Source organism: Camellia sinensis, chromosome 14 (assembly GCF_055761805.1).
Source record: "Camellia sinensis isolate YWXY chromosome 14, ASM5576180v1, whole genome shotgun sequence".
Lineage (NCBI taxonomy): Eukaryota > Viridiplantae > Streptophyta > Magnoliopsida > Ericales > Theaceae > Camellia > Camellia sinensis.
Window position 1 is genome coordinate 64,366,685 of NC_138974.1, and position 25,983 is coordinate 64,392,667.

At 33.7% G+C, this 25,983-nt stretch overlaps 2 protein-coding genes across 4 annotated transcripts; one reads left to right on the forward strand and one right to left on the reverse strand.

Annotated features, from left to right (window-relative positions):
- Window positions 1-1,498: 1,498 nt before the first annotated feature.
- On the reverse strand, window positions 1,499-4,192 carry LOC114290399 (transcription factor DIVARICATA). 2 transcript variants are annotated; one of them, XM_028234284.2, is made up of 3 exons: window positions 3,939-4,168; window positions 2,719-3,209; window positions 1,499-2,246 (listed from the first exon to the last, which is right to left on the reverse strand). In XM_028234284.2, exons 2-3 carry the CDS (start codon window positions 3,147-3,149, stop codon window positions 1,748-1,750), a joined length of 930 nt encoding a protein of 309 aa, XP_028090085.1. In that variant the 5' UTR covers window positions 3,150-3,209; window positions 3,939-4,168; the 3' UTR covers window positions 1,499-1,747. The 2 variants fall into 2 exon arrangements, with proteins under 2 accessions (XP_028090085.1, XP_028090084.1); XM_028234283.2 differs by having other exon boundaries at window positions 2,719-4,192.
- A 19,023-nt stretch (window positions 4,193-23,215) lies between these two features.
- On the forward strand, window positions 23,216-25,624 carry LOC114307239 (uncharacterized). 2 transcript variants are annotated; one of them, XM_082905726.1, is made up of 4 exons: window positions 23,216-23,355; window positions 24,064-24,613; window positions 24,722-24,953; window positions 25,065-25,624. In XM_082905726.1, the coding sequence occupies exons 2-4, from the start codon at window positions 24,527-24,529 to the stop codon at window positions 25,526-25,528; spliced, it is 783 nt and encodes a 260-aa protein (XP_082761852.1). In that variant the 5' UTR covers window positions 23,216-23,355; window positions 24,064-24,526; the 3' UTR covers window positions 25,529-25,624. The 2 variants fall into 2 exon arrangements, with proteins under 2 accessions (XP_082761852.1, XP_082761853.1); XM_082905727.1 differs by lacking the exon at window positions 23,216-23,355 and adding an exon at window positions 23,562-23,645.
- The last annotated feature ends 359 nt before the right edge of the window (window positions 25,625-25,983 follow it).

Consider the following 25,983-nt stretch of genomic DNA (forward strand, 5'->3'; position numbering starts at 1 on the left):
GTTGATTGGATCCACTTTTAAAAAAATCTTGTACATCCATATACATTATGGCCCTGTTTGGTAGAGTCGTGGGAGAGTGATTATAACTTATAGCCTGACAGCTTATACCTTATAGCTGTGAACATAAGCTGATTTTTGACTTATAAATTAAGTTTCTCCTTCCCCACTTAAAGAATAAGTTGATTTTTGACTTACAAAAAACTATAAGCTCTATTGTTAAGCTGAACTAAACACATCAAAATAGTTTAAATTAAGCTAAAAGTTGAAATAAGCTGGAAATAAGTCCTACTAAACAGGGCCTATATGTGTTCTGTTCTGCGACTAGTTTATGTATTTCTAAACTCATTATTTTTTGCATTACTTTTTTTTTTTTGTCTACTATTTCTTCTACAAATAAAATATCCAGCAAAACTTCAAAAATAATAATAATAAATAAATAAAACATATAATAGATAGATGTGTAATTTGGCATGGATATTCATTTGCACTACATATTACTACAATCAATATATTGCAATACTATATATATGTATGATCTTCTTTCTGGAAAGAATCCTTGGGAAAGATCTTAAAAACAACAGATATGTTATAAATATATAAATTGATGACAAATTCAAACACACAATATACATGAATAGATGAGATTTTACAGGATTTGTTAATGAAATTCAATTCTAAAATTCTTATTCATTTACATATATATGGTGATTAATTTTGTGACTAATTTCTATATTCGTAACCTTATTCAAAGGAGAAAGGGCTTAGACAGAGAAAGAGGGGGGCAGATGATGCTTCAATTAGTGGAATGTAGACTCAGCTTCTACCAAAGGATTGTAGGTCAAGCATGAGGGAAGCTACTTTGGACCTTTTTTTTTTTTTTTTTTTTTTTTTAAACTGAACTTAAAATGGAATATAACTAAGCAAAATGATCATTGAATCCCAAATCCACTCTTGATTAGTTATATATAATTTCTTCAAGAATTGCATGGTTTGGGGTAATGGATTTGATTGAAATCACAAACATCAAACATAAATGGCTATCTTTGACAAGATAATGGATATCACTAGTAACAAGTAATTAACAAAATATACCCAATTGCCCATATAGTTAGTCTTGATCCCATTAACTTAACAGCGATATATCTAGAATAAATAGAGCTTCTTGCTTGAGATTTGCTCTTAGAAAAACCTAGACCACCCATCCGTCAAAGAATGAATGGCTTAGATGAAAAAGAGGGGGAGTGGTAGAGAAAACTGTGTGAAAGAATGAACAACTATTTTACAAGTTGACATGATCTAAACCTTTAAATTTTGGTCAGATATTTGGGATTTCTTAATTTTACCACTAAATTTGGAAGATCACATTAAGAAAATCCAAATTTAATTTCATAACCCTAGCCTTAAACTACAAAATATCTTATAAGGAAACCTTACAAGTCGAAAACAAAGCCATTGAAGTATTGAATGTTTAGATGCAAGAAAAGCCTAAGTTCCCAAGTGTTGAGAATGTCTTGTTTGGGCATTATCATATTTCATAATTTGGAGTTCCAACAATAATCCTGTCTCTCTCTATCTCTCTCAAGCTCAAATACTAAGGACTAAAACTCAATTGCCAAATAACATATTCACACGCAAAAAAAAAAAAAAAAAAAAAAAAAAATGCACAAACACAAGCAAGCTACAGAACTGAATGAAGATGATACATTTTGAACCGATGAGAATATTCAGAACAACTACGTCTATCTCATCAGCCCGGGAAGTGATGTGCGGATTGCATCGGAAATACCATGTTTTGGGATCCGACATAAGATTCATGCATAGAACTTTTCAGCAGATTCTGAGGCTGCAATTTAAGCCCATATGAGTTGATCCCATGAGGAGGCATAAACATGTTTCCAAGTGTTGTGTCGAAAGCCATTGTTGATCCACCGCCATTGGGCTGATTCCATTGGAATTGTGTTCTGTTCATTGAAGCAGCGTTTGGCTGCTGGGAAACCGCGGATGAGTGGTCTGGCGAAGGAGGTGGCCTTTTATTCTCCGGTGGAGGAGTTTGGTTGTCGTTGAGGTTGACAGTTGTTATGTCATGAATGCTCGCTCTTCGCTTATCTTTTCCACCCGAAAGCTGCCTGATGAAGTACTTTTGGGCGTGGCTAGCCACTTGGGTTGGCGTTCTGGTCATCACATAATTGCGCGAAATGTTTCTCCAGTCTCCCTTGCCATACTTTTTAAGACCCAACAAAAACAACCTACAATGAAGAATTATCCAAAACCCATGTCAATTTAACTTACCCACTAACCTCTTATTTTCAGCAAAAAAAAAAAAAAAAAAAAAAGAAAAGAAAAGAAAAGAAAGAATTATCCAATACCCAAACCAAGCCAATGTTGAATCTAAGCTTGGAAACCTAGACAATTAGTCCATAGAGTAAAGAAAATAGTCATTAGAATGGTTTTTTGGTCATGAATTCATCACAAGAACGTGCTTGTTGCAGTTAAATGGGAGTAAGGCTGCATATATGGTACCCTCTCTAGACCTCGCTTTAGCAGACTCATGCACTTAGTTGCCTTTCTTTAGCTATGTTTATACCAAATTATGCCCACTTTGACATTTTGACAGTTAACAACCCAAATTAGGCTATAACAATAGGCCTCACTCTCAAAATTCACTCTATATATCTTGAATTTCACAATTAAACAAGAACTCAAGTTTAGAAAACTCACTTATGCTCTTCTTCTGTCCATGGGATCCCCTTCTTCCTCTCGTGTTCCGAAGGCCGAGTCGATAAAGATCGCTTTCCACCGGGCCCATACCCCTGCTTGAATCCACCAAACCCATGGTTGTTTCCCCATTCCAATGTAAAAGGGGAGGTACTACTATACCAATGAGGACCTGGAAACGACCCTGCTTCAATAATGCTCACATCATCTTCCAATTCCTTATACTGCTTCATCACATCCCCAACCGTCTTCCCTGGTATCATTGCCGCCACTCGATCCCACCGTTCCGGTGTGTCCTTATCGAAAATCGCAAGAGCATTCTCAAACATCTTGTTCTCTGCTGGTGTCCATCTTGTGCTCCTGCTCTCTTCAATCAACCAATTCGAGCTCGGAAAATACGATGCCGGTGATAAAATCTCCATTCCCCACCTCATCACATCAAAATACTCAACTAATACTCTCTAGTAATGATCAATTTTGGATGGAAGATTCATCTGGGAGAAAAATGAAGTATGGTGAGAAAGAGAGAGGCAGAAGAGACAAGAAATGCAGAGAGGTGGAGTTTGATTTTACAATGGCAACAATATCAGTGTTAAATCAAGAAGCATTTGCAAGGAATCGGAATCCCTTTTTCTCAATAGCCAACCCTCCCTCAGGAATCTTGAAAAGACCCACCTTTTCAAAATCAGAGAGAAAGTATCCACAAATTGAAATAATTAAAGAAAAACAGAGTTCAAAAAGAATTATCTCCTCTTAAGACAAAATAAAAACCCTAGAACTACCCACAGAGCTCTGAACCCATAACTTTCCAGGACAAAAAAAAAAAAAGTGGGAAAAAATTGGAAGAAATTGAAATAGAGACTTGTAGAATTGAAACAGAGGAAGGGTAATTAATAAGTGAGGAAACTTGACACTCTGTTTTCTTCAGCTTCAACCTCTTGATATCCTAACTAGGAGAGAGAGAGAGAGAGAGAGAGAGAGAAGCTGAGAATATATGGCAAAGGACAGTTCATGTGGGACTGGGAGAGTACAAGGGAGAGTACCCAAAAGCTGGAAAATGGAACCACCAAATGGCAAACAAAGGGAGATTCTGAATTCTGAGGAATTGGGGCTTGTGAAAGAAAAGATAGGAAAAGTCAGGTGGTGCTTTCTTGCTTTTTTTTCCTTGAAGTCTGTGTCTGCGAGTGAAAAAGAACAGAGAAAGAAAGCTTAGGAAATATTACCAGAATGGAACAGCAAGATAGCAAGCTTCAAGGAATGAATCTAAAAATTGTTAAAATCTTTGAGGAGAGAGAGAGAAGGAGATCCACTGAGGAAAAACAGAGTAGTAGAGAGAGAAATGCAGAGAGAGAGAGATGGCGGTGTTGGAGGTGGAGGTGGAGGTGGAGGTGGTGGGTTGTGATTGGATGTAATGGTGTTTGTGGATACTGCAACTTATTTAAAAAGTTCTCCCTAATATTATAATAGGAGTAAACACACTTTCTAAAATATATATATATATATATATATATAACAATGACACTACGATAATATCACTTTGTGAGTGTTTGCCACGTTATTTTACTTAGGGGTGTGCGCGGTGCGGGTTGATGTGATTTGAGAGAAAAATAAAAATCGTATGGTGGGTGGCAGATTGATAAAAGTGTCACTAGAATTTATTATTTTTTTTATTTAAAATCGGCGATTCGATTGGCAAATAATGACGGATTTGCCTTGACGGTTCGGGCGGATTGACGGTTTATAAAAAATATAATTCAGATTACAAAACTTAAATCAAAGAGTAAAAATAAGACGAGAGATACCGTGATGTTAAATATCTTGCGAAACTTTCTTCTGATGCAGCAAGTGTAGCAACAACATGATAATATCAACGACTATGCCATCAGTTCATTACAAGCATCTGTGTAAGCTACAATGATCAAATACAATACATAAAATTAATATCATTCAGGATTTACAATATATTGAAAACGTTTACTGTTGAAAAGTATTTAGATTGAAAAGTGAGCTGATGCAAGTTTGCAACATGTCCAGAAAAAAAAAAAAGATTGAAAAATGAATTGGAATCCAACTTTATTTTGGATTGCTGACATCTTGAATTCCCCTTGAGCAGTAATGTAATACTATATTCTAAGGTATAGAACAACAAGCAAACTTAAGTAAAAAAGAATTTTTAAAATCTTATAAAACATGATTTAATAGCGGTGCGGGCCGGTGAGGTTTGGAAGAAAAATAGAAACCGACGGATTGATAAAAGTGTCACTAGAATTTTTTATTTTTATTACCAAAAACCAGCGGTTCGATTGGCAAATAATAACGAATTTGCCTTGACGGTGCGGTTTTAGCGGTTTCGGCGGTATTATGCACACCCCTAATTTTAGTAGGTTATTTTAATTATTTTAGTAAGTTAAAATTTTAGTATTTAAAAAAATAATTAGATTTTTTATAATTAGATGTGATATTTGTAAGAAAAAAAATAAAATGATTATGAATTTGATGTTATATTTTATCTTATTAATTATTTTAATTTATTTTATCTTTTTGTGAATTTTAGTAAAAAAAAAAAAACTAAACACCCCCTTTATATAGGTTTCGTTTGGAAGTGGATTGACTTTTTGGTATTTTGACTTTTTTAGCTATTTTCATCTGGGGCTAAAAAGTCTTGGAAAAGACTTTTGACTTTTTGATGAGAGGAAAAATGTAATAATTATGAGTTAAATATAATATTTTGTCTTATTGGATTAAAAAGCTTATTTTATTTTTTGTGATTAAAATAACTAAAAAAGCCTCAAACTTGAATTCCTAAACGAAGCCATAGTGATCTCTCACTACCTTTTGACATTGGCTACGCTAGCCAATTTTTTTGTGTTGGGATTTTTTTAACTTGATTTTTTGTCTCATTTAATTTTTGTTTTTGGGCTTTTTTAACTTTTATGAAAGAAAAAGTGTAATGATTATGATTTGAATATGACATTTTATCTTATTAATTTATATAATATATTTTATCTTTTTATACTTTTTTAGTTCCAAAATATTTACCTAACGAGAACTAAGTGAATAAGATTCATCTCTAATTCATTTAATCATTTTATAATCCTGTTTGTAAAATTATTCATTAGGCAGTGATATTGGTATGTGATATCATTATATTTTAAATCAATTACATTCATTTCTGCTTAGAGCATCTTTATCGCTTTACTTAAATTTTTTATCAAATTTTACTTGCATTTGATAAATAAATAAAATAGCTTGACATGATATCACACGTTCCAACAGAGTGGTTTGAGATTTCATTAAATCATCGATAGATCGACCAGTGCAAATTTTCTAAAAAAACTTGCAAGGAGGTGGTCGAGCAGGGGGACGTCCGATCGATCGTCCGGTGCTCAAGAACTAGCGATTCTCTACAGTAATTTAGTAAAGGTTCCAACATCCTCAATTTGATGAAAATTTTGAGATATCCTCAATTTAGAGAAATAAAAGATGAAGTGTTAAAGTATCAGTTTTGTATGATTTTTCATCAAATTTAAATTTGATGAAACAAATGAAAGATTGAAAATGGTCTTAGATTTGAAAAAATGCAATTACCTTCACAAGTTGACATAATTACACTGATATATTTTAGTAAAGTTAAAATGATTAAAATTAATATAGATAGAGAATAAACTAAACAAATTAAAATCTACATTGTAATAGAAAATATATGATAAATTTATCACTTTATTCATATGACTCAAGTATTATAAAAATTAAAATATATGATAAATTTATCACTTTATTCATATGGAAAGATAGGTTGTGGACTTTTTTGGCAATTTTAGTCATAAAAGATAAAATAGGTTATTTTAGTCACAACAAACAAAACATCACATCTAACCCATAATCATTACATTATTTTCTCACAAAAAAAGTAAAAAAATCCAAAAAGACCTTCTCAAACCAAGCTTTTAATCTAGACTAAAATAATCAAAAAAATTAAAAAGTCAAAAAATTAACCCATCTCCCAAACCAACTCTAAAAATATATGATGAATTGGAATTTTTTTCAAGTCTATAAGGCGAGTGCTGTCCTTCCATTTTACCTTTTGTGGACTGTTTTTCTCTTGTTGTCTTTCTGACACATTTTTTGTTTCCTAATTTTGAATTATGAAATTAACAAGCGTTGGCAATTCATGATGATGAGTGACGGAAGCTCAACTGCATATCAATTGTTCGTGGCGAGTCATTCCATATATATATTATTACCATCAACATTAACCTTAACATGGATTTAATGAAACTAATTGTGTCCTAATCAAAGTATTATCTTAATAAATTTGGCGGTAATTGTATATGGATAAAGGATTTGACGTGTCACTTCTCTATGGGCTTAACCAATTATTCGTTTTAGGGTTGGTTTGGGAAGTGAGTTGACTTTTTAGCCTTTTGACTTTTTTAGCTATTTTAACTTGGGTTAAAAAGCTTGGTTTGGGAAGAGCTTTTTGACTTTTTGACTTTTTTGACTTTTTTTGTGAGAGAAGAGTGTAATGATTATGGGTCGGGTTGGATGTGATATTTTATTTTTTGTGATTAAAATAACTTATTTTGTCCTTTGTGACTAAAATAGCCAAAAAAATCCCTAACCCAACTTGCCAAACGGAGGCTTAGTTTCGTTTGGAAAGATAAGTTAAGTTAGATTTGAAAGTAAAAAGATAAAATATCACATTTAATGTATAATTATTAAACAGGCTTTTTAGTTGAATAAGATAAAATATCACATCAAATTCATAATTATTACATTCTTTCTCTAAAAAAAAATTAAAAAAGTCAAAAAATCTTCCCAAATGAAGCTTTTTAGTCATAGGCTAAAAAAATCAAAAAACTAACCCACTTCTCAAACAAACCCATTGTACTCAGTCACTTTCATGTGAAAAAATTATTATTAATAATCTTATACTGTGTTTCAAATCTAAATTTGAATAGAAATTTAAAAATAAAAAAAATTGTACAGAAACAATTTAGAAATTTGAAAATTAAAAAAAAAATCAATTTATATTGTATTCATATTGCCTTCACATTTTCTCTTTTTTCTTCTAAATTTTTTACCCAAATACATAATCTAAATGTAGTGTTAGATTTCCATGTATCATTGTCTACTTGGTACTTTCGCTAAATAAAAAAGGATAAATTATATTCTGTCCTTTTCATGTTTGGTTATTTTCTTACTTTGGCTTATAAAATTTATTTTTCTCATTTTGACCTTTCATGTTTCAAGTTTTTTTTCATTTTACTCCTAAACCTAATTTTTGTTAAAAATTAAATAGAAAATGACACATTAACAGTTACGTGGTATAAAATATTTTATTATATATGACTCATACCTCTGATATAAACTTAAACTCTAATATAATAAAATATTTTTTATATTATGTGACAATTATTGTTATATTTTTCTGTCTAATTTTGAATAAAAGTTAGCTATAGGAGTAAATTGAAAAAAACTTAAAACATGAAGGGTCAAAGTGAGAAAAAATAAATATTAAGGGCCAAAGTGGAAAAGTGATCTAATATAAAAGGGACCAAGTGTAATTTACTCAAATAAAAAATTGTGACACAATCATTTGAGTCTTCATTTGTCTCTAAACTATTTAATAAAGATTAATCAGTATGTTTTATTTGTAAAACTTTTCACTATATAATTGGTTTTGAACATAAGAATTGTCACATGGTAAATGTGGAAGGTAGAAATCTTTTCTACAGGAAAAGTGAGATGAGGTGCTTCTTCCTTTACTCTGCAAAGAGAAACCAATTCGTCAGTGATCACTTTTAATCATGGATGATCGAGAAGACCCTCCGACGGTCAAGTCAAAATGATGATTGGCCATATAATATTTTGTTAAAAATAAGTCTTTGTTACCTTCTTTTGTTCTTTCTCATTCCTTCTTTTATAGTATTATTATCTTGGTTTTTGGCCATTGGATTAATATCCTGATCTAAGGGCTTTGCTTGTTCCTGGACATTGGTTAGGCAAGTGGCGAAGTTGTCTTGATCCTCTACCGTTAGATCATCTTGCTGTGGGCAACTTAGATTATGTCAGGTATTAGTGGCCAATCTTGCTGATTGCTTCGTCCGTCCAATTAAGATCATCGGATGGGTGTGTTGTTTGGGTAGATTGAGCCTACGCCGTTATCTCTGGCAATTGTTGTCCTTACCGTTGATTATGAATGGATCTAAGGGCTTCCCTGTATTCTGCAAATCTTCTTCTAAAAAGCGATTTTACTCAAGCTTTGGTCACGTGACATTGTCTCTTTATTCTGTTAAACCTAACGATAACCTGGGCCATTCTCTTAGTTCATCCTGTTTGGCTAGGCTTGGGCTTTGAGCTAATATTTTATCCCTCCACAGTAGACTACTAGAAAATTACTTCTATTGATATTTTAAGAAACAATATAAAATGTGTGAATTAGTTATTAAAGTGGAATATTGCTCCTATAATTATCATCACAACAATAAAAAAGGGTTTTTACGACACCAAATGCACGTCGTGGATACGATTCTACGACGCACAACGTAAAGTCGTATTATGACCAGTCATGAAAAGTTATTCATTTTCAAGAGCATGCTATTTTAACAGTTAATCTTATACATCATGTTTAATTTTTCTACGACTACTTTGCGCGCCATTAATTCAAGGGACAAACAATGACACTCATTGCTAGTCATTAAATATTTAACACAACGGTCTATTATGCCTGTCACAAAATATGTTTATTTATTTATTTATTTATTTTAAATTCAGCAAGTTCTATTTCACTTGTTCTGTATAGTCTAAAAAAAATATTGCAAACAAGTTTCACAAATATATATATAAGTATCAATCAATCACCAAAATATTATTTCAGACATCAAAAAACTTATTCATAAGTTTCGAACATCCAAAAACTGTCTGTACATACCAAACCATCCAAAAACTATGTTTTCTAAACATCAAAAATTGTCCTCAACTTCAAAACCGTCCAAAAAGATCTAAATCATCCAAAAAAAAAAAAAAACTGTCTTTAAGTTCTAAATAGTACAAAATTTACCCAAATATCTTCTTGCGAGTGCACCATCATGGGTTGATTCAATTGCATCAACACATAACTTGTGCCCTCCATATCTTTATAATGGAGAATTCCGAGCATCGTGGATTTCATCTTCAGGAGCTTCCCTTCTTAGAGCAACCAAGTTTGAAACAACATCAATAGAAATAGTATATATGGGATCATAAGTATGGATAGAGTACTTCCTTCCAAGAAAATAAGATAGTGGCTCATACCTGCATGAATTAAACTAATTTGATTACTTCATAATAACAATTATAAATTTAGCACTTAGCACTAATTCGTGCCTATGATAGCTCTAATTCTAACTTCTACAAAAATTTCGTAGGTTGCCTCTTTGCCACATAGCAAGAAAAACACTTTATATTATAATGTATCAATCTCCTCCTAATCCAATGTAAATGTTTCCAAATTAGTTAACATAATTAAACCAAGAAAATTCATGTTGAAAAGGGAAACAAAATGAGGCTCAAGATAAGAGAAAAAAAAATTCCTAGTTATTTGCTTGCATTACAAACAACAGTGGGGTGTAAATAAAAAAGTTAACATTCATTCAGAAAAATCATGAGAAACTAGCCTTGATAGCATGTTGCCCTCCAATGGACCAAACCCACCACTATGACCATCTAGAGAAAAATTGATAAAAAAAATTAGATAGAGACACTCTAAAGCATTAACTCCTCCACTAGATTAGTTACCAAGTTCAGAAACAAAGTATGCAAACCTTAAGAATGCATTAGCATGGTGAGCATCATACAAGAAAGCCTACAATAGTTATTCATCTCCACAGTACATATAATATGAAATCACTTTAACAAATAATGACAAAACAGATATAATAACTTTAATAAATATTATATATAGAGTTATGTAGCTTTGAATTCTATTGGTTGTAAAATTGCTTCAAGGAATCCAACAAACAAAAAGCCACACACACACACACACACACACAGAAAAAAGAAAAAAGAAAAAGAAGCTTACCTTGATCATTTTTATCCATCTGTGCCTTTGTTTCAACAATTATTCTGAAGCAATAGTCACTACATTCATGATAAGGGTTTGATGCATTTCTGCAATCTAGGTGCACTCTTCCTCTTTTTTTTTTTTTTTTTTGATCAACAAAGAAGAAAAATTCATTAGATAAGAATGGGAATGTATAGAGGCAAAAACAAATAAGAGACTAAGGGAACCAAACTGCATCATTACCAAACATGAAGCATCCCAACTAGGTTGGCACACTCCATGAGGTCAATCATGTGCAACCTATATGTCAAGACAAAACAACAAACAAACTAAGAAAGCTAAGAGTACAAAAACTGAAATGGAGAAATTCCAATGCACCAAACCACGCACAACACCACTAATCAGCTTCCCAAACACCTTCTGACTTGGTATAAATTCCCAATGAAGTCATTAACTAAGTATAAACTGCCAATGAAATGAGGTTTCATTCATAATGCTACCCTTAACTTAATCAGGTCACTTAATTCCGCAGCATTAGTTTGTGATTGCTTGAATAAAGTAACTCAAATATGAATAAATGCTTAGACTATGATTTAAACTCCTTAGTCAAGTCTTCAATTGATTATTTTTTAGTAAATAATTTAAAATGTTCATATGTAATACAAGCTCCAAACAACACAAGCATTTGTTTGCTAATTTGATATATGCACACACACAATAAATATATATTTATTATTATTTTTTTTTTTGGGTACAAGTATATATGCACACAAAAAATCAATTGAAACTAAAAAGCATTGCACCTCAAACTTAAGGATAGAATTACCATAATCAATCTGCAATTTACTCAAGTTAAAAGCCATAATCTATATCTCTATATATTTATTTGCATTCTATGCTATGTATGCTACATAAAATGTCTCTGGGGATGATGGCCTTTTCTCCATATGAGGTGAGATAGAAAGAAATTCTTCATCTTCTTTGTGCTTTGTAGAAGATGGTGTCCATAGTTTGAAGGGTAACCATACTACTATGCATCTTCAATGTATCATCATTGCTCACCTAATGAATGTAATAGCTGAAAAATTAACAAAAAACAATGTGTTTGTCAGTAATCTAAATAATCAAAACCATAGAATTAGGAGGCTTCCTTTTATTTTACCTATTCTGTAGTGACCTTGATTTTTCGTAAGTCTTTATTTATTTATTTTGTTATTATTATCTTATTTTATTTTTAACTTTATTAATTGTGTGGTTATATGAGAATTTAATGTGTTATTTAATTAATTTAATGTGATAATTAATTATATGTTATTAATTCGAATATTGATATATATATAAATATATATATTTATATATAAAAAGTATTATATATATATATATTAATCTTATATAGGATATTTATATTTATATATATGGTATTTATATAATATAATGTTATTAGGTTAGAATAGTTATTAGGTAATCAGCAAGAAAAGAAAACAAAAAAGAGAGAGCAGTCGGCCGAAAGAGAGAGAGAGTGAGTGAGAGAGAGAGTATGTGGTTTGTCATCAAACAGATTAATCATAAAGAAAGGGGGTTGTGTGTGTGCAGGTGAGTTACGAGAGAGAGAGAGACGACAGGAGGGGAGAAAAAAATGGTTAGGATTTTATTTTGGTGGCTCTATTAATTTTTTAAGTGATTCTTTGATTTTTAAAAGAATATTGTTAGTATAAAATTCACTTTTCTTAATTTATGTTTAATTTGATTTTTATTTATTTATTTATATTTATTTGATGTTGGTTTGATTTTGTATTTACATGAAACTGATAGATTGATTTTGATTATTTTGATTAGTTGTGTATGTCAGGTTTAGGGTTTTCATAGGTATTTATTTTATGATTGTAATCACACTCATGGATATATGAAATTAAAATAAACTTAGAACTCATAGATAAATTCCTTACACTCCACCATGACTCCATGGATTGTTATTTTATTTGAGTGTTGGTGAGAAAGAGTGTATAAAAAAAAGGTGAGAATTATGAGATTTATTTGAATACCTTAGGCTTGGCATTGTTATGTTTGTTCTCATGAGTGGATGAGAGATTGTGTATATATATTGTTACCTCGTTCTCAAGAGTAGACGAGTGTTTTGATTTACGCGCGTATGCATATGCTAACCATCCGAGGAGTGTGGGTCAAACTCGGGACGATATCCTCGTGCAAGTTTGGCTTCGGAGCGGTGTTAGGTATACGGGAGACACATGGGATATATGTGTAGGCCGGAAGTGAATGGCCGAAGTGGTGGAGTTAAGGTACAAACAATTAAATATGAACTTATTGGTATAGTTTGAATTGTTTTGATTTGTACATCTTGAAAAATAGTAAACGATCTTGATAAATTATGAAATTTGGGCAGAGACATGTATACGTAATTCTAGACAACTTTTGTATTTTAACTTTGTACTAAAAAGATTGATTAGAACTTATAATCGGATGATCTTAGTTATAGTAGTTTTTATTCATTTTAACAATGTAGATTTTAGAGGCTGTTTTAACTCATGAAACGAGCTAATTTTTATTGATTTTGTGTAAACTGAAGTAAAACATTATTCTGAATACTTTTCGTGTTTTGAATTTTTTCGAACAAAAATCATCTTAGGGCAGTTTCTTTTCGTTTTCAGTTTTAGATTTTTTTTGATCGAATTTCGTTTAGGTTCTTCTATTAAGTTTTTCTCTCAACCTATTCAGTTTCTACTAAATTCGTTAGCGTCACCTTTTAGAAAATTTGATACTGTACAACATTTGTTCATTGAGTTTTGGTTAATTCGAATGATTTAAGTATGAAACAATCCGTTTTTATACAACTTCAGCAATTTATTTATGATTAAATTATAACTCTATTTTTTTTTTGCAGAATGGTGGGTCTTACTAACTTTTTATGCAGGGTTGACCCACCATAATTTTTATGTTTATTTTTTTATTCTATACTCAATTTATATTTAGTTGTGTACGGGTAAGAAACTAAATGCAACCGTATCTCGGGAAACTACCCATTCGTCTCAGCGCGGGTGGAACTACTTGTCTTGTCCCATAACAAGAATTAAATATACTTTTATTTGTGTCTGGTGGATACATGAGTGTCAAATATTTGTACTCATACCAGTATACTTATATACTAACCCGTTTTGTCTCTTGGCAACTCGGGTGCATTCTATTTGAGCGCAGCCGAGCTTCCTTTGCAAGATTAGTTGGGACTGCGGTGGTGACGAGAAATAACTATAGTTGTTGGATATGTCGTTTGGACTTCTTTTGTTTTCTTGAGCTTAGGGTTAATATTAGTTTATGTATTTATTATTTTTTTATGACTTTAGTATTTTGATAATTTGGCATGGTTTGTAACTTTACATTATTTAAGTTGTTTTGAATATTTATTGTTGCTTTAATGTTGGAGATATTGGATAGTTATAAAATTAAGGTGGATGGTTTGGTTAGCGTTTTATTAGTTTTTTTTTTATCCCTTGTAATCTTTTGAGCATGGAAATTTACTAAAACTTCATGGAGACGAGAACGTTTATATTTTGTTTTACCCTTAGGATTTGGATGATGGAATATTGATTGGGGTTTAGTCCTAATTTAATATTTAATTGTCCAAATTTTGTGGTATGACAGTTTGGTATCAGAGCTCTAGATTACCCTAGACTTGTGAGAGTTTAGGTGATTCTTGGATTGTGGAAACATGGGTTAGTTGGTTTAGTTTGGTGGTTAAATTTATTCTAAGTATTTATGAACGAATTTTTTTTGTGTTTAACTTGTAGGTGATGGTTGGAAGGTATAATTTAAGAAGTGCTGAGCCCAATGGCAGAGGGGAAGAAACAACTGCTAACGCGGTGAAGGCAGTGACGTCACCGCGTTAGCGGCGGCAGTAGCTACTATCGAGGAAACCAATACGGTGCAGGTTAATGTGGGGGAGATGATGGCTCAGTTACTTCAGGTTGTGTAGAACAATAACCAAGGTCAGCAGGGAGATCCCTTTGCAAAGAGAAACAAAGACTTTGGTTCTTTGAAGGGTAAAAAATTCTCTGGAGATGACGGACCCATTGTAGCTGACGCTTGGGTTTAGAAATATGAGATGGTGTTTGGTTGTATGCAGCTCACCGAGGTCCAAAAACAGGAGTTGGCGACATATCAACTTGAGAGAGCAATCCTATTTTGCTGGAACTCGTGGAAGGAGGGTCTAGATTTGACGACTTTGACTTGGGCAGATTTCAAGACCCATTTTGACCGGAAGTTCGTTTTTGCTGCTATTCGGTCTCAGCTAAGTAATGAATTTTCGAAGCTGACTCAAGAGGGTAGAACAGTGATTGAGTATGTCGCCAAGTTTAATGAGTTATCTTGATATGCCACTGACTTGGTTAACGTGCAGGAGAAGAAGAATGAGAAGTTTATTAAGGGATTAAATCATTACCTGTCTAAGTCCCTTATTTCTTTTGATGCTGAACTATTTGATAGAGTTCTTGACTTGGCACTGAAGTATAAGGAAAAGAAGAAACAGTTTAAAGAAGGGAAAGCCAAGGTCGGAGAGACATCTAGAGGGAGTCACTTCCAGCAGCGTAATGGGAATAGATACCGACCTTACGATCAAAGGCATAGAGGTCAGTAGTTTCAGAGGCCACAACAACAGGGTAGTCAAGGAAATTTCAAACCTCAGGGCAATTTCAGGCCTCAAGGCAATTTCCAGCCACAGGGGCACTATTATCAGAGACAGAGTGGTCTACGCCTATAGGGTTATCAAGGATAGCGGCAGCAAGTGCCACAGTTGGGTTATCGTCCTCCTATACCTCAGTTGGAGGGGCCTCCACCGATCAGAATAGTAGCACCTCAACCGATGAATATGAAGTGTTTTGGGTGTCAGCAATTGGGACATGTAGTCAAGGATTGCCCTCAGAGACAGCAGGCGTGACAAGGTCAGGCAGCACCAGCCAGAGCATTTGCAATGATGCTAGGAAATGACAAAGTGCAAGGTACTTTTAATCTTTTTCAAGAACCCATTAGAATACTTTTTGATACTGGTGCCTCTTATTCTTTCATATCTAGACAGTTTGTAGAAAGATAACACCTTGTAACTATCTCTTTATCTAGACCTATTCATGTTGAGACCCCTTTAGGAGGGGCAGTTACTTTTTATGAGATGTGTAAAGATTTTGAAATTGATTTTGCGGGCAAAGTCTTTTATACGGACCTAATTGTGTTAGGGTTTAAGGGGTTTATAATTATTTTAGGTATGGATTGGCTGCAAAAATACTTTGTGACTCTAGATTGTGCTGGAAGGACTATAAATATAGATATTCCCGGTATGCCACGGCTTACCCACACTTCTAACAATGGAGAAAAGTCAGTGATTACAAGTTTTCTGTGCTCAGTAGAAATGCCTAAGCAGGATATTAGTGAGGTAGATGTGGTGTGTGAGTTTGAGGATGTATTTCACGAGATACTTGGACCTCCACCTCGACGAGTAATAGAATTTTGCATTGACCTAGTGCCGAGAACTGCACCGATTTCTAAGGCGGGATACAGAATGACACCTAAGGAGCTTGTAGAGATGAAGAAGCAGCTGGAAAAGATGTTTCAAAAATGGTTAATTTGTTCAAGTAACTCCCCATGGGGAGCACCTGCGATTTTTGTCTCCAAGAAAGATGGTACTCTCTGCATGTGCATAGATTACGGAAAGCTGGACAAGGTGATTATCAAGAATAAGTATCCGTTACCTAGAATTGATGACTTGTTTTATCAGTTGAAGGGGGCAGCTGTGTTTTCTTAGTTTGATCTCAGAACGGGTTACCATCAGATGGGTGTGTCAGAGGAAAGCATACCGCTTACTGCTTTTCGGACTCGATATGAATTGTACGAATTTCCTGTAATGCCTTTTGGTTTGACCAATGCTCCTGCCTATTTCATAGACTTGATGAATAGAATTTTTCAACCGTATCTAGATAAGTTTGTGATTATCTTCATAGATGATATCCTGGTGTATTCTAAGAATGAGGAAGAACATAGAGAACACTTGAAAGTTATATTGCAGACTTTGAGGGAGCAGCAGTTATACTCTAAGTTCAGTAAGTGTCACTTTTGGAAGAAAGAAGTTCGATTTTTGGGACATATTGTATCCAATCAGGGGATAGCAGTAAATCCTAAGAAAATTGTTGCGGTCAAAGAATGGAAGCAACCCACAAATCCTTCAGAGGTGAGGAGTTTTTTAGGACTAGCCGGTTATTACAGGAGATTTATAGAGGTTTTCCACTATGTAGCTCGACTTTTTCGCGCCCCCTTTTAGAAGTCGAAATAAGCCTTATAGTATCGGACTCCCGCGGTTCTGAATCTGATTCCACAAGTGCAATGTAAAGTAGATAAACACCAAAGAGTCCAAATTTGTCAAATCTTTTGAAAAATTAATTTTGAATCAAATTGCCAAAAATGGACTGCTTTGCCAGATACAAAATCGCCACCTAAATGTTTTATTTTGGAAAAATTTAGGAAACCCATGACTCGTGCCAAAGGTCACGTGTCCATCATCACCAAGATTGTCTCGGCTGGGGAACTTAGGTACGAGAGGGGAAGGTCATGAATTGAGTACCCACATTCGCCCGATCAAAGATCAACCTCTATTAATCATGATATGAATCTTACTTTGCGTTATATGTTCTTGTTCCGATTATTAATCTAGTATTACTATGTGATGTGCACATACAAGTATAGAGTAACTTGCAAAAATTGGAACGCTTGAGTCATATTTGTTTTCTGAAAAGAGTTTGAATTTGTCACTTGAAAAGTGGGCTTAAATGTGCATGGCTCAAATTATTCCAATTCAAACAATTAGCCTTCATCCACAGGCATACAAGCAGGTATATCAATTAAGCATGTAGCCTCATGGTATGCATGCTAAACATGGAAACAATCACACTTATGCAATATGCTAAAGCAAGTAAAGGCTCACCTCGTACTCCATGCCAAAAAGACATAAGAAAGAGTTAGAAAAAAATACATGATTCCTAACTATGGAATATGACCAATGCAACACATGCGATATGTAATCTAAAATAAGCTCGACTACTTAACATGGCATATAAATCAATTGATAACATGTGGTTTAAGCACGTATTCAAATAAGTATTAAACTAACAATGCAGTTGGAATGATGAACCGAGCCTCGGTGCATGCAATACAAGTGGATGCAAACATGAAGAATGCTAATTTAAACGTGATGTCCCTATACTAACCATCAAAGCAATTAAATAAAAGGGAGAAAGACGTGGGGTTGGAAGACATACACATTATTACAACATTACGCTCTCACGAAGGAGAGTCCGAATGAATAAACTAACTAGCTAACTATTTAAGCTAAGCTAATTAATTAACTATTACAAACCAAATGAAATAAATTAACTCACAATTAATTAACTACTTTAGCTAATTAAATAATTACAACACAATTATAATTGAAAGAAATAATTAAGCTAAACAACTAATTACTGCGCCTCGGGAAGCGAGGAATGTTCATGCGCATGCTCAATTTCCACCCGAAAAGCCACTGTTTTGCTTCTAGAGAACCTCTGTTGCACAATAGAACACGTACACTGTTGCCCACTTCCAGAATGGCTCTATTCCGCCAAAGGAACACACTGTTGAATTTGCATTAATGGCCGGCCGGCCACTGGTGAGGGATGCCGGCCAGCGTATGGATCAGTCTAATATATACGCTGGGGTCATACGTTGGTGAGGGATGCCGGCCAATGGTGAGGGACGACCAGTGTATGGATCATATTTAGGTTTCGAGGTGGCGAGACTTGATTGTGGGCTGGGAGAGGGTTTGTAATTGTATTTGGTTTCTCGGGTGGTGCGATTACCTTGTTGTCAATGAGGTTTTGAATCTCATAACGCAGTCGGAAGCATTGGTCAGTATCATGATCGTGTTGTTGGTGAAACACACAATATTTTGCTAGGTTGTGTTTGGGTAAAAGAAGATCAGGTAGTGGGCGAGGTTCTAACGGTCTGAGGTGCCCCTTTTTAATCAGCACTTTCATGGCTTGGGATAGGGGGGCCGTTTGGTAAAACTTAAATTCAGCTTAAAGCAGCTTTTAGCTTAAATTAAGTTAGATTGGTGTGTTTGGCACAGATTATGGGGATAGATTATGGCTTATTTTAAGCCACATTTCAGCTTAAATTTGAAGTTGCTCGGCAGGTGCTTACAAAAATAGATTATGCGCGCAGCTGTTTTGGGAGGGGCAGAATGACTTAAATGCCCCTCCAAAACTTAAGGAATATCGAAAATGCCACTATATAAGCATGCCTCTTCAGCTCAGACCTAACTCTCCTCTTCTCATCTGCTATCAAACGACGTTGCTTCTCTTCTCCTCTCCTCTTGCTGCCGACTGCTCCAGACATCAAAATCGCCGGCGATCGTCCATATTTTCCGTTGATCTCCACCAAAAAGTAAGATTTGAAACCCTAAACCCTATGTTTTGTTATATATAGATATACATATATTAGATATATACATCGATTTAGGGTTTTTTTTGGTTTTTTGTTACTGTGTGTTAAAATCCATGAAGATTTGTGTTTGTTTGTGGTTCTGGTTGCTCTCTCGGTCTCTCTCTCTCTCTCTCTCTCTCTCTCTCTCTCATTGATTTTGGTTTGTGGTTCTGCAGTTCTGTTCCCAAAAGCTGTGTTTACACTCTCAAAAGTAATAATACAAACACTAAAAAATTTGCTGAAATGCTACCCGTGAATTATCACATTTCCTCTTAACTTGGCTTTGGGGCAAAAAAAATAAAGGGACAGATTTGTAGGGCAAATATTGGACCGTTTAAGTATGCAAATCCTTTGTAATTGTTGACTTTTGTCAAGGTTGGAGTATTGCTTGCTCAGATTGGAGTATTTTCTTTTGTTCTCTTAAGCCGTGCCTCAAATCTTCATCTAGCACAGACACACATTCTTAAGGCATGCATGTTGATGTCTGTAATGTAGATCCCACTTTCATTTACTTTATCTTTTATTGGTAATATGAATGGCATACTTATAATGTTTCTAGCACTGGGCCAATTATTTCTTACACAAATTCCGGAGAGTAGTTGTGTGTAATGTTTGGTGGACAACATGGCAGGCAACCAGCCATGTTGATAAATTTTCAACTCAGAGACATTAATCTAATAGTTATGATCTTGATCTTGCTCTTGCTATTTTTCACAGATAATTTGTACTTATGGCAACTGATTTGGTGACAGAGTTGTTCAACACTTGCAAACTGAATCGTTGATTTCAATATTAAAGCTTGGAATTATCATTTTTTATAACAGTGTATGAAAAATCATCTAAATATGAATAATCACAAGTAACCACTTCCTCTGCAAAATAGAAATGATTGGGGGGGCTTTAACAGATTTGTTAGAGTTTTTTTTTTTTTTTTTAATACTGTTTTTAGGTTCACATTTTTAAAAATGTTTTTGGTCTTTTTTTGTTGCTTAATTGGCTAGTTTTGATTGTAATATCATACATTAGTCAAAGAAAAATGAAAACAATGGAAACAAATTTAGAGGGCATTTAGTTAGTCTGATCCTTTTGGATGAAAACAATGAAACTGTAGGGGAATATTGGATGAATATGGAATGCATAACTAATTCAATGAAAACAATGAAACTGTAGTTTTGATTTATGGATGAATATGGAATGAAAACAATGAAAACAAATTTATGGGTTCACGTTTTTATTCCAAACTTTTGTTTCTACCTGAAGTTGTTAAACTGCAGGGGTTATTTTAAACTAAAATACTATTAGTATAACTTATAAGTTTAACATTATTACTATTAGTTTAACATTATTCTGATTGATTTTTTTTCTTAAATTAGGTTATAAATTATTTTTCATAAATTATTTTTCAGTATTACTAAAATTATTTTTACTATTAGTTTAGGGCATGATGATTGACCTTTAAGAAGTGAGAAATGATAAATTTCATAGTTGTTCACTGAAAACCCTATTGACACAAGTTGTTATTCTTATTATTTTTAATATTCGTAACACCTGCAATTATATATCATCATGGTCGGTCTCGTCATTTTAAAAAATGATAGTAAGTGTTACATGTAGTACAAATGACATTGCTAATTTTGTTGGACCAACATATGGGCTTGAAAGGCATTGGATTATCTCAAACTTCTTAGTGCTTAGGTGTGAATGCCTTTATTAATTTTACCTTTCTCATTAAGAAATGCCTTTTCCAAATGAGGATTTGGATTCAATTTTTCCTAATTAATGCAGAGGCATGTCATCCTCTAGTAACTATTATTCTAATGGTGAGAGCTTCGACTTGAGGTATGAGCCTTTGAAATGTGATTGTGGGCTAAGAGCTGCCATAAGGGTTACCGAGTCTGACAAGCCATCTAAAGGGAGACTATATTTCATTTGTGAGAAGAGAAATTGTCAATTTTGGAGGTGGTGTACCCCAAAATCTGTAACGATGTTAGAGAGGCTGAGGAACGAGAGCATGCTTGATCAAAATCAAAATATGGAGACTGTAGGACTAAAAGTGAAGAACCAAATGCTTGAGCAATCCAATGCTTTCATGAAGCAGCTTGTTGTGGGTCTGCTCACGATTTGTATTGTTATGTCAGTTGCATTACTCTTCAAATGATGATAGGTGCCATTTGGAGATACCCCATGTTTTTGTGCTAATGTAGTTTACTATGAACTATTGTACTAAGGCCTCGTTTGGCAAGAGGCTATTTTAGCCAATTAGCCAAAAAAATACTAAATTAGCCAAAAAGCCAACAACCCATACCAAAAAGTCAAAGATTCTCTTTTCTCTCTACTTTTTGCACATCTTTTCGTAATTAGCCAAAAAGTCATCCCAAACATACAAGTTTTTTTTACCTACCTTTTTAGCCAAATAGCCAAAAAGTTGCTAAATTAGCCTGTTCCCAAACGAGGCCTAAGCTTTGTAATTGTTGAATGTTGACGTAGTTGCCATGTATGGTTGTTTTGGTTGGGATCTACCTGTTCTAATGCAAGCACTGATGAATGAGTTTGTTTTAAATGTTTTTTTTTTTTTTCTTTCATAGAATGAGTAACCAAGACGAAACACAGTCTCAAAATAGGAACAATAAGGGAAAATCAAGTCAAGTACCATCCGTTAAAGCTCATTGGGATGCAAAATCAAATGAAATTTTTATTAAGCTTTGTGTTGAGCAAGTCAAGGTTGGACATAGACCTGGTACACACTTAGATAGGGTCGGTTGGGAAAATGTCATAAGTAAGTTTAAAAGTATGACTGGAAAAGCATACCAACGATTACAAATGAAAAATCATTGGGATGTTTTGAAAAAGGATTGGATTTTATGGAATAATCTGTTAAGGGGCGAGACAGGATTAGGCCGTGATACATTGACTGGAGCTATATCTGCATCTGATGAGTGGTGGACTTTGAAATTGGAGGTACGTAAATTGCTTAATGTACATTTTGTTTGTTTTTAGTTTAAATACACCAAATTTTGTTACTTGAAATTGTTACATTTTCCTTTGTAATTGTTGCAGAGGTATCCTGATGCTGCTAAATTCCGGCGTATGCCGTTGCAATTCGCTGACGACTTAGACATACTATTCTCAGATGCAGCTGCTACAGGAGAATGGGCATACACTCCTAGCTCAGGGGTAATGCCTCAGACTGATGAGACGCCGGAGGAATTTCATACCCCACATGATGCTGAATTTCATGATGATGATTTGGAGGTGGTTCATCCTTCCGAGTTAAACAAAAAACGGTCAGCAAACACTGATACTTCATCAACCAAGAGCAAGACAAAGAAGAAAGTCACTGGTGCAGCTCTGCTGAACAAGACACTTGATCGTATAGTTAATGTCGTTGAGTCATCTTCAGCAACTTCAACACAGACCTCATCAAGATATCCTTCAATTGCAGAATGTTTGGCGAAGTTGGAAAGCATCCCTGGTGTGTCCCCGGATGATGAGCTGTATGTATGGGCTGCCAGATTGTTCTTACGAGACAAGCGTCGTGGGTGCTTTATGAGTCTTCCAACGGATGAAGTTCGGTTGAGGTTTCTAAAGTTGGAGATTGAGATGGAGAAGACCACCACAGGTTATCACGGCTAGTTGTTTTTTACTTTATTTGTTGGACTTTGATGGATATTTATTGACTATGTTGGACTTTTATTATTAATATTTGACTATGTTGGACTTTGATTAATGTTGAAAAATGTTGGGACTTTTATTATTAATATATGACTATGTTGGACTTTGATTAATATTGAAAAATGTTGGACTTTTCATAGTTGAATGGTAGGTAAATAGTTGACTAGTTGAATGTTAGTTGAATAGTTGAAATGTTAGTTGAATAGTTGAATGGTTGGTTTCAATTTTGAATATGAATGGTAGGTGAATGGTTGTTTTTTTTATATATATGTACATGTTTTCCAGGTGGTGTGTTCATTTTACAGCTGTTTGTGGTGTGTTTAACTTGGTGGTGTGTTTTCTTTGTGGTGTGTTCAACTTTATTTTCCAGGTGGTGTGTTCAACTTTAATAGTCAACTGTTGTGTTCATTAAGGTAACAGTTTACAAAGTTCAATTTGCTTGCTATATGTAACAGTTTACAAAGTTCAATTAGTTTGAATTTTAATAATAATTCTAAAACTCTAAAACTCATTAAATGATAATTCTGTCAAAGTTCAAATGCTAATTCTGTCAAAGTGCAAATGGTAAATGATAATTCTGTTTGAATTTACAAAGTTCAATTTGCATTACTTACTGTTTGTAACTTCTGATAAATGAAGTGAAGAAGCCGAAAAATGAAGTTCTGATAAATGAAGTTCAATTTGCATTAGCCCAGATGAAGAGGTAAGGCCAATAATAGTCTAGTAGATATTGCTAATTTTACATCTGTTTTTTCATTTATTTCTTTTACTCAAAAAAGTGTTTGGAATTTCATTCTGATTAATTTTAAAATAAATGTAAATTTGTCCTACATATACTAAATAAGAAATATTAAACCTAAGCCCTCAGGTGGATTTAAGCTTTTTTTTTTTTTTTTTAAATTTTAAAGTTGATTAAATCCATTCATAGATAAATAATGGATAACAGAAAATTATTCTATAGTGCATTAAGAGCTATGGAATAAATAATCTCCCATATTCCAACCATCTTGACTTTTTTTTATTTTATTTTATTAAAAAGGATTAGTAGCTCTATTCCTTAATAACTTTGAAATCTGTGACTGTAAATGAATATAATAGTAACTAAGCCTTTTAATGGGTAGGTATTTTGGAGATGAATAACAGTGATAGCGAATGGAATGATGATTACCATGATGAAGATACTGAAGATGAAGGCAGCACATTGGAAAATCAACAACATAACATGCTCTTAGCTACGGCGGCAACAGTTGCAGTGACATATGCGACAAATTATTTGGTAAAAGAACCATGTAGGACATCTAGTTTAACAGGGGGGAAGTGGATGGTAGAATTACAAGAAGGGAATCGGACAAGAATATTTGAAAATTTTCGAATGGAAAGAGAGGTATTTTATCAATTGTGTGATTTGTTACATACAAGTATGGCCTTGAAACTGGACGAAAAGTCTCGGTTCAGGAGCAGGTTGCAATATTTTTGTATATTGTTGGCGGTGACATACGAAACAGAAATGCCCAAGAAAGATTTCAACATTCTGGCAAGACTATTTCAAAGTACTTCAAGAATGTGTTAAAAGCTGTTACAAGGATGTCTATTGATTGGGTAAAGCCTCAACCGAGAAATGGTGTGCATCCATATATTCGAAGGAAGCGCAAATATTATCCTCATTTCAAGGTAAAAAAATGATTACAAGTGGAACTTCGGTAGTACATATAATAATGTTGGTCGGATATTTCTAATAATTTGTGACTAAAAATAATTTTATGAACTATTTTGTAATAGGATTGTATTGGAGCAATTGACGGAACACACATCAAAGCATATATATCTCCAGATAAGCAACCTCGTTTAATAGGTAGAAAGGGGTATGCAACTCAAAACATAATGGCCGCATGTGACTTTGATATGTGTTTCACCTTTTGCTTATCAGAATGGGAAGGAAGTGCACATGATACTCGGATCTTCTTGGATACAATTAGGAATCCTAGTTATAATTTTCCAAAACCACAAGGAGGTAACTGTTTTATATTTTATTGCTATAGTAGATGCACTACACTCACATCTTCATAGTTATTTTTACATTTATAATTGCTTACTTTAATTTCATTTTGCAATTTTAAAATAGATGAGTTTTACTTGGTAGATGCTGGGTATCCAAACATGAAAGGATATCTTGCACCTTACAAAGGAGAGAGATATCATCTAGCTCAATTTGAACATGGTCAACCCCCTCAAAATGCACAAGAAAAATTCAACCAAGCACATTCATCACTTAGAAGTGTAATAGAAAGAACGTTTGGGGTTTGGAAAGCAAGATGGCCGATGATAAAGGATATCCCACCAAACTACAGTTGGGCGACCCAAGTCAAACTTGTTTGTGCAACAATGGCAATTCATAATTTCATCCGACGCAGTGAGTTCCGCGATATTGCATTTGACTCTTATGATAGATTCGCGGATTATGTGCCTAATGAAGAGGAAGGATCTTCATCTCAACAAGCACGCCATGGAAATGATGTTGGCTGTGATGACACTGAGATGGAAGTGAGGAGACATAATATTTGTATGTCAATTTGCCGACGAAATTAGGAGATCTTTAAATATTTATGAAGTTTTAATTTTATTGCTTTAATAGTAATTTCTTGTATTTTTATTGCAATAAACATTTTTTTGTTTCCTTTTCAACTCAATATTATTACAAAAAACATTTAAAAAATAAAAAAAAAGTAAGAAAATAAATTTGAGGTCATGAAATGTACAAAATTAGGTACTAATTAATTAACTTCCATTAATGAAATAACTTTTTCACAATTTAAAGAAAAGAAAATGACAAAATTAAAAATTTTTTGTTCATAAGGCCAAAAAGGACAATTATACAGCAAAAAACTATTTTACAGCTTATTTACCAAACACTACTCTGCTGCTTAAATCTATAATCCCACAGTTACACCAAACAGGTTACCAGCTTATACTCACAGCTATAAGCTATAATCTGTTGAGCTATAATCTATAATCACTTTCCAACAGCTCTACCAAACGGGGCC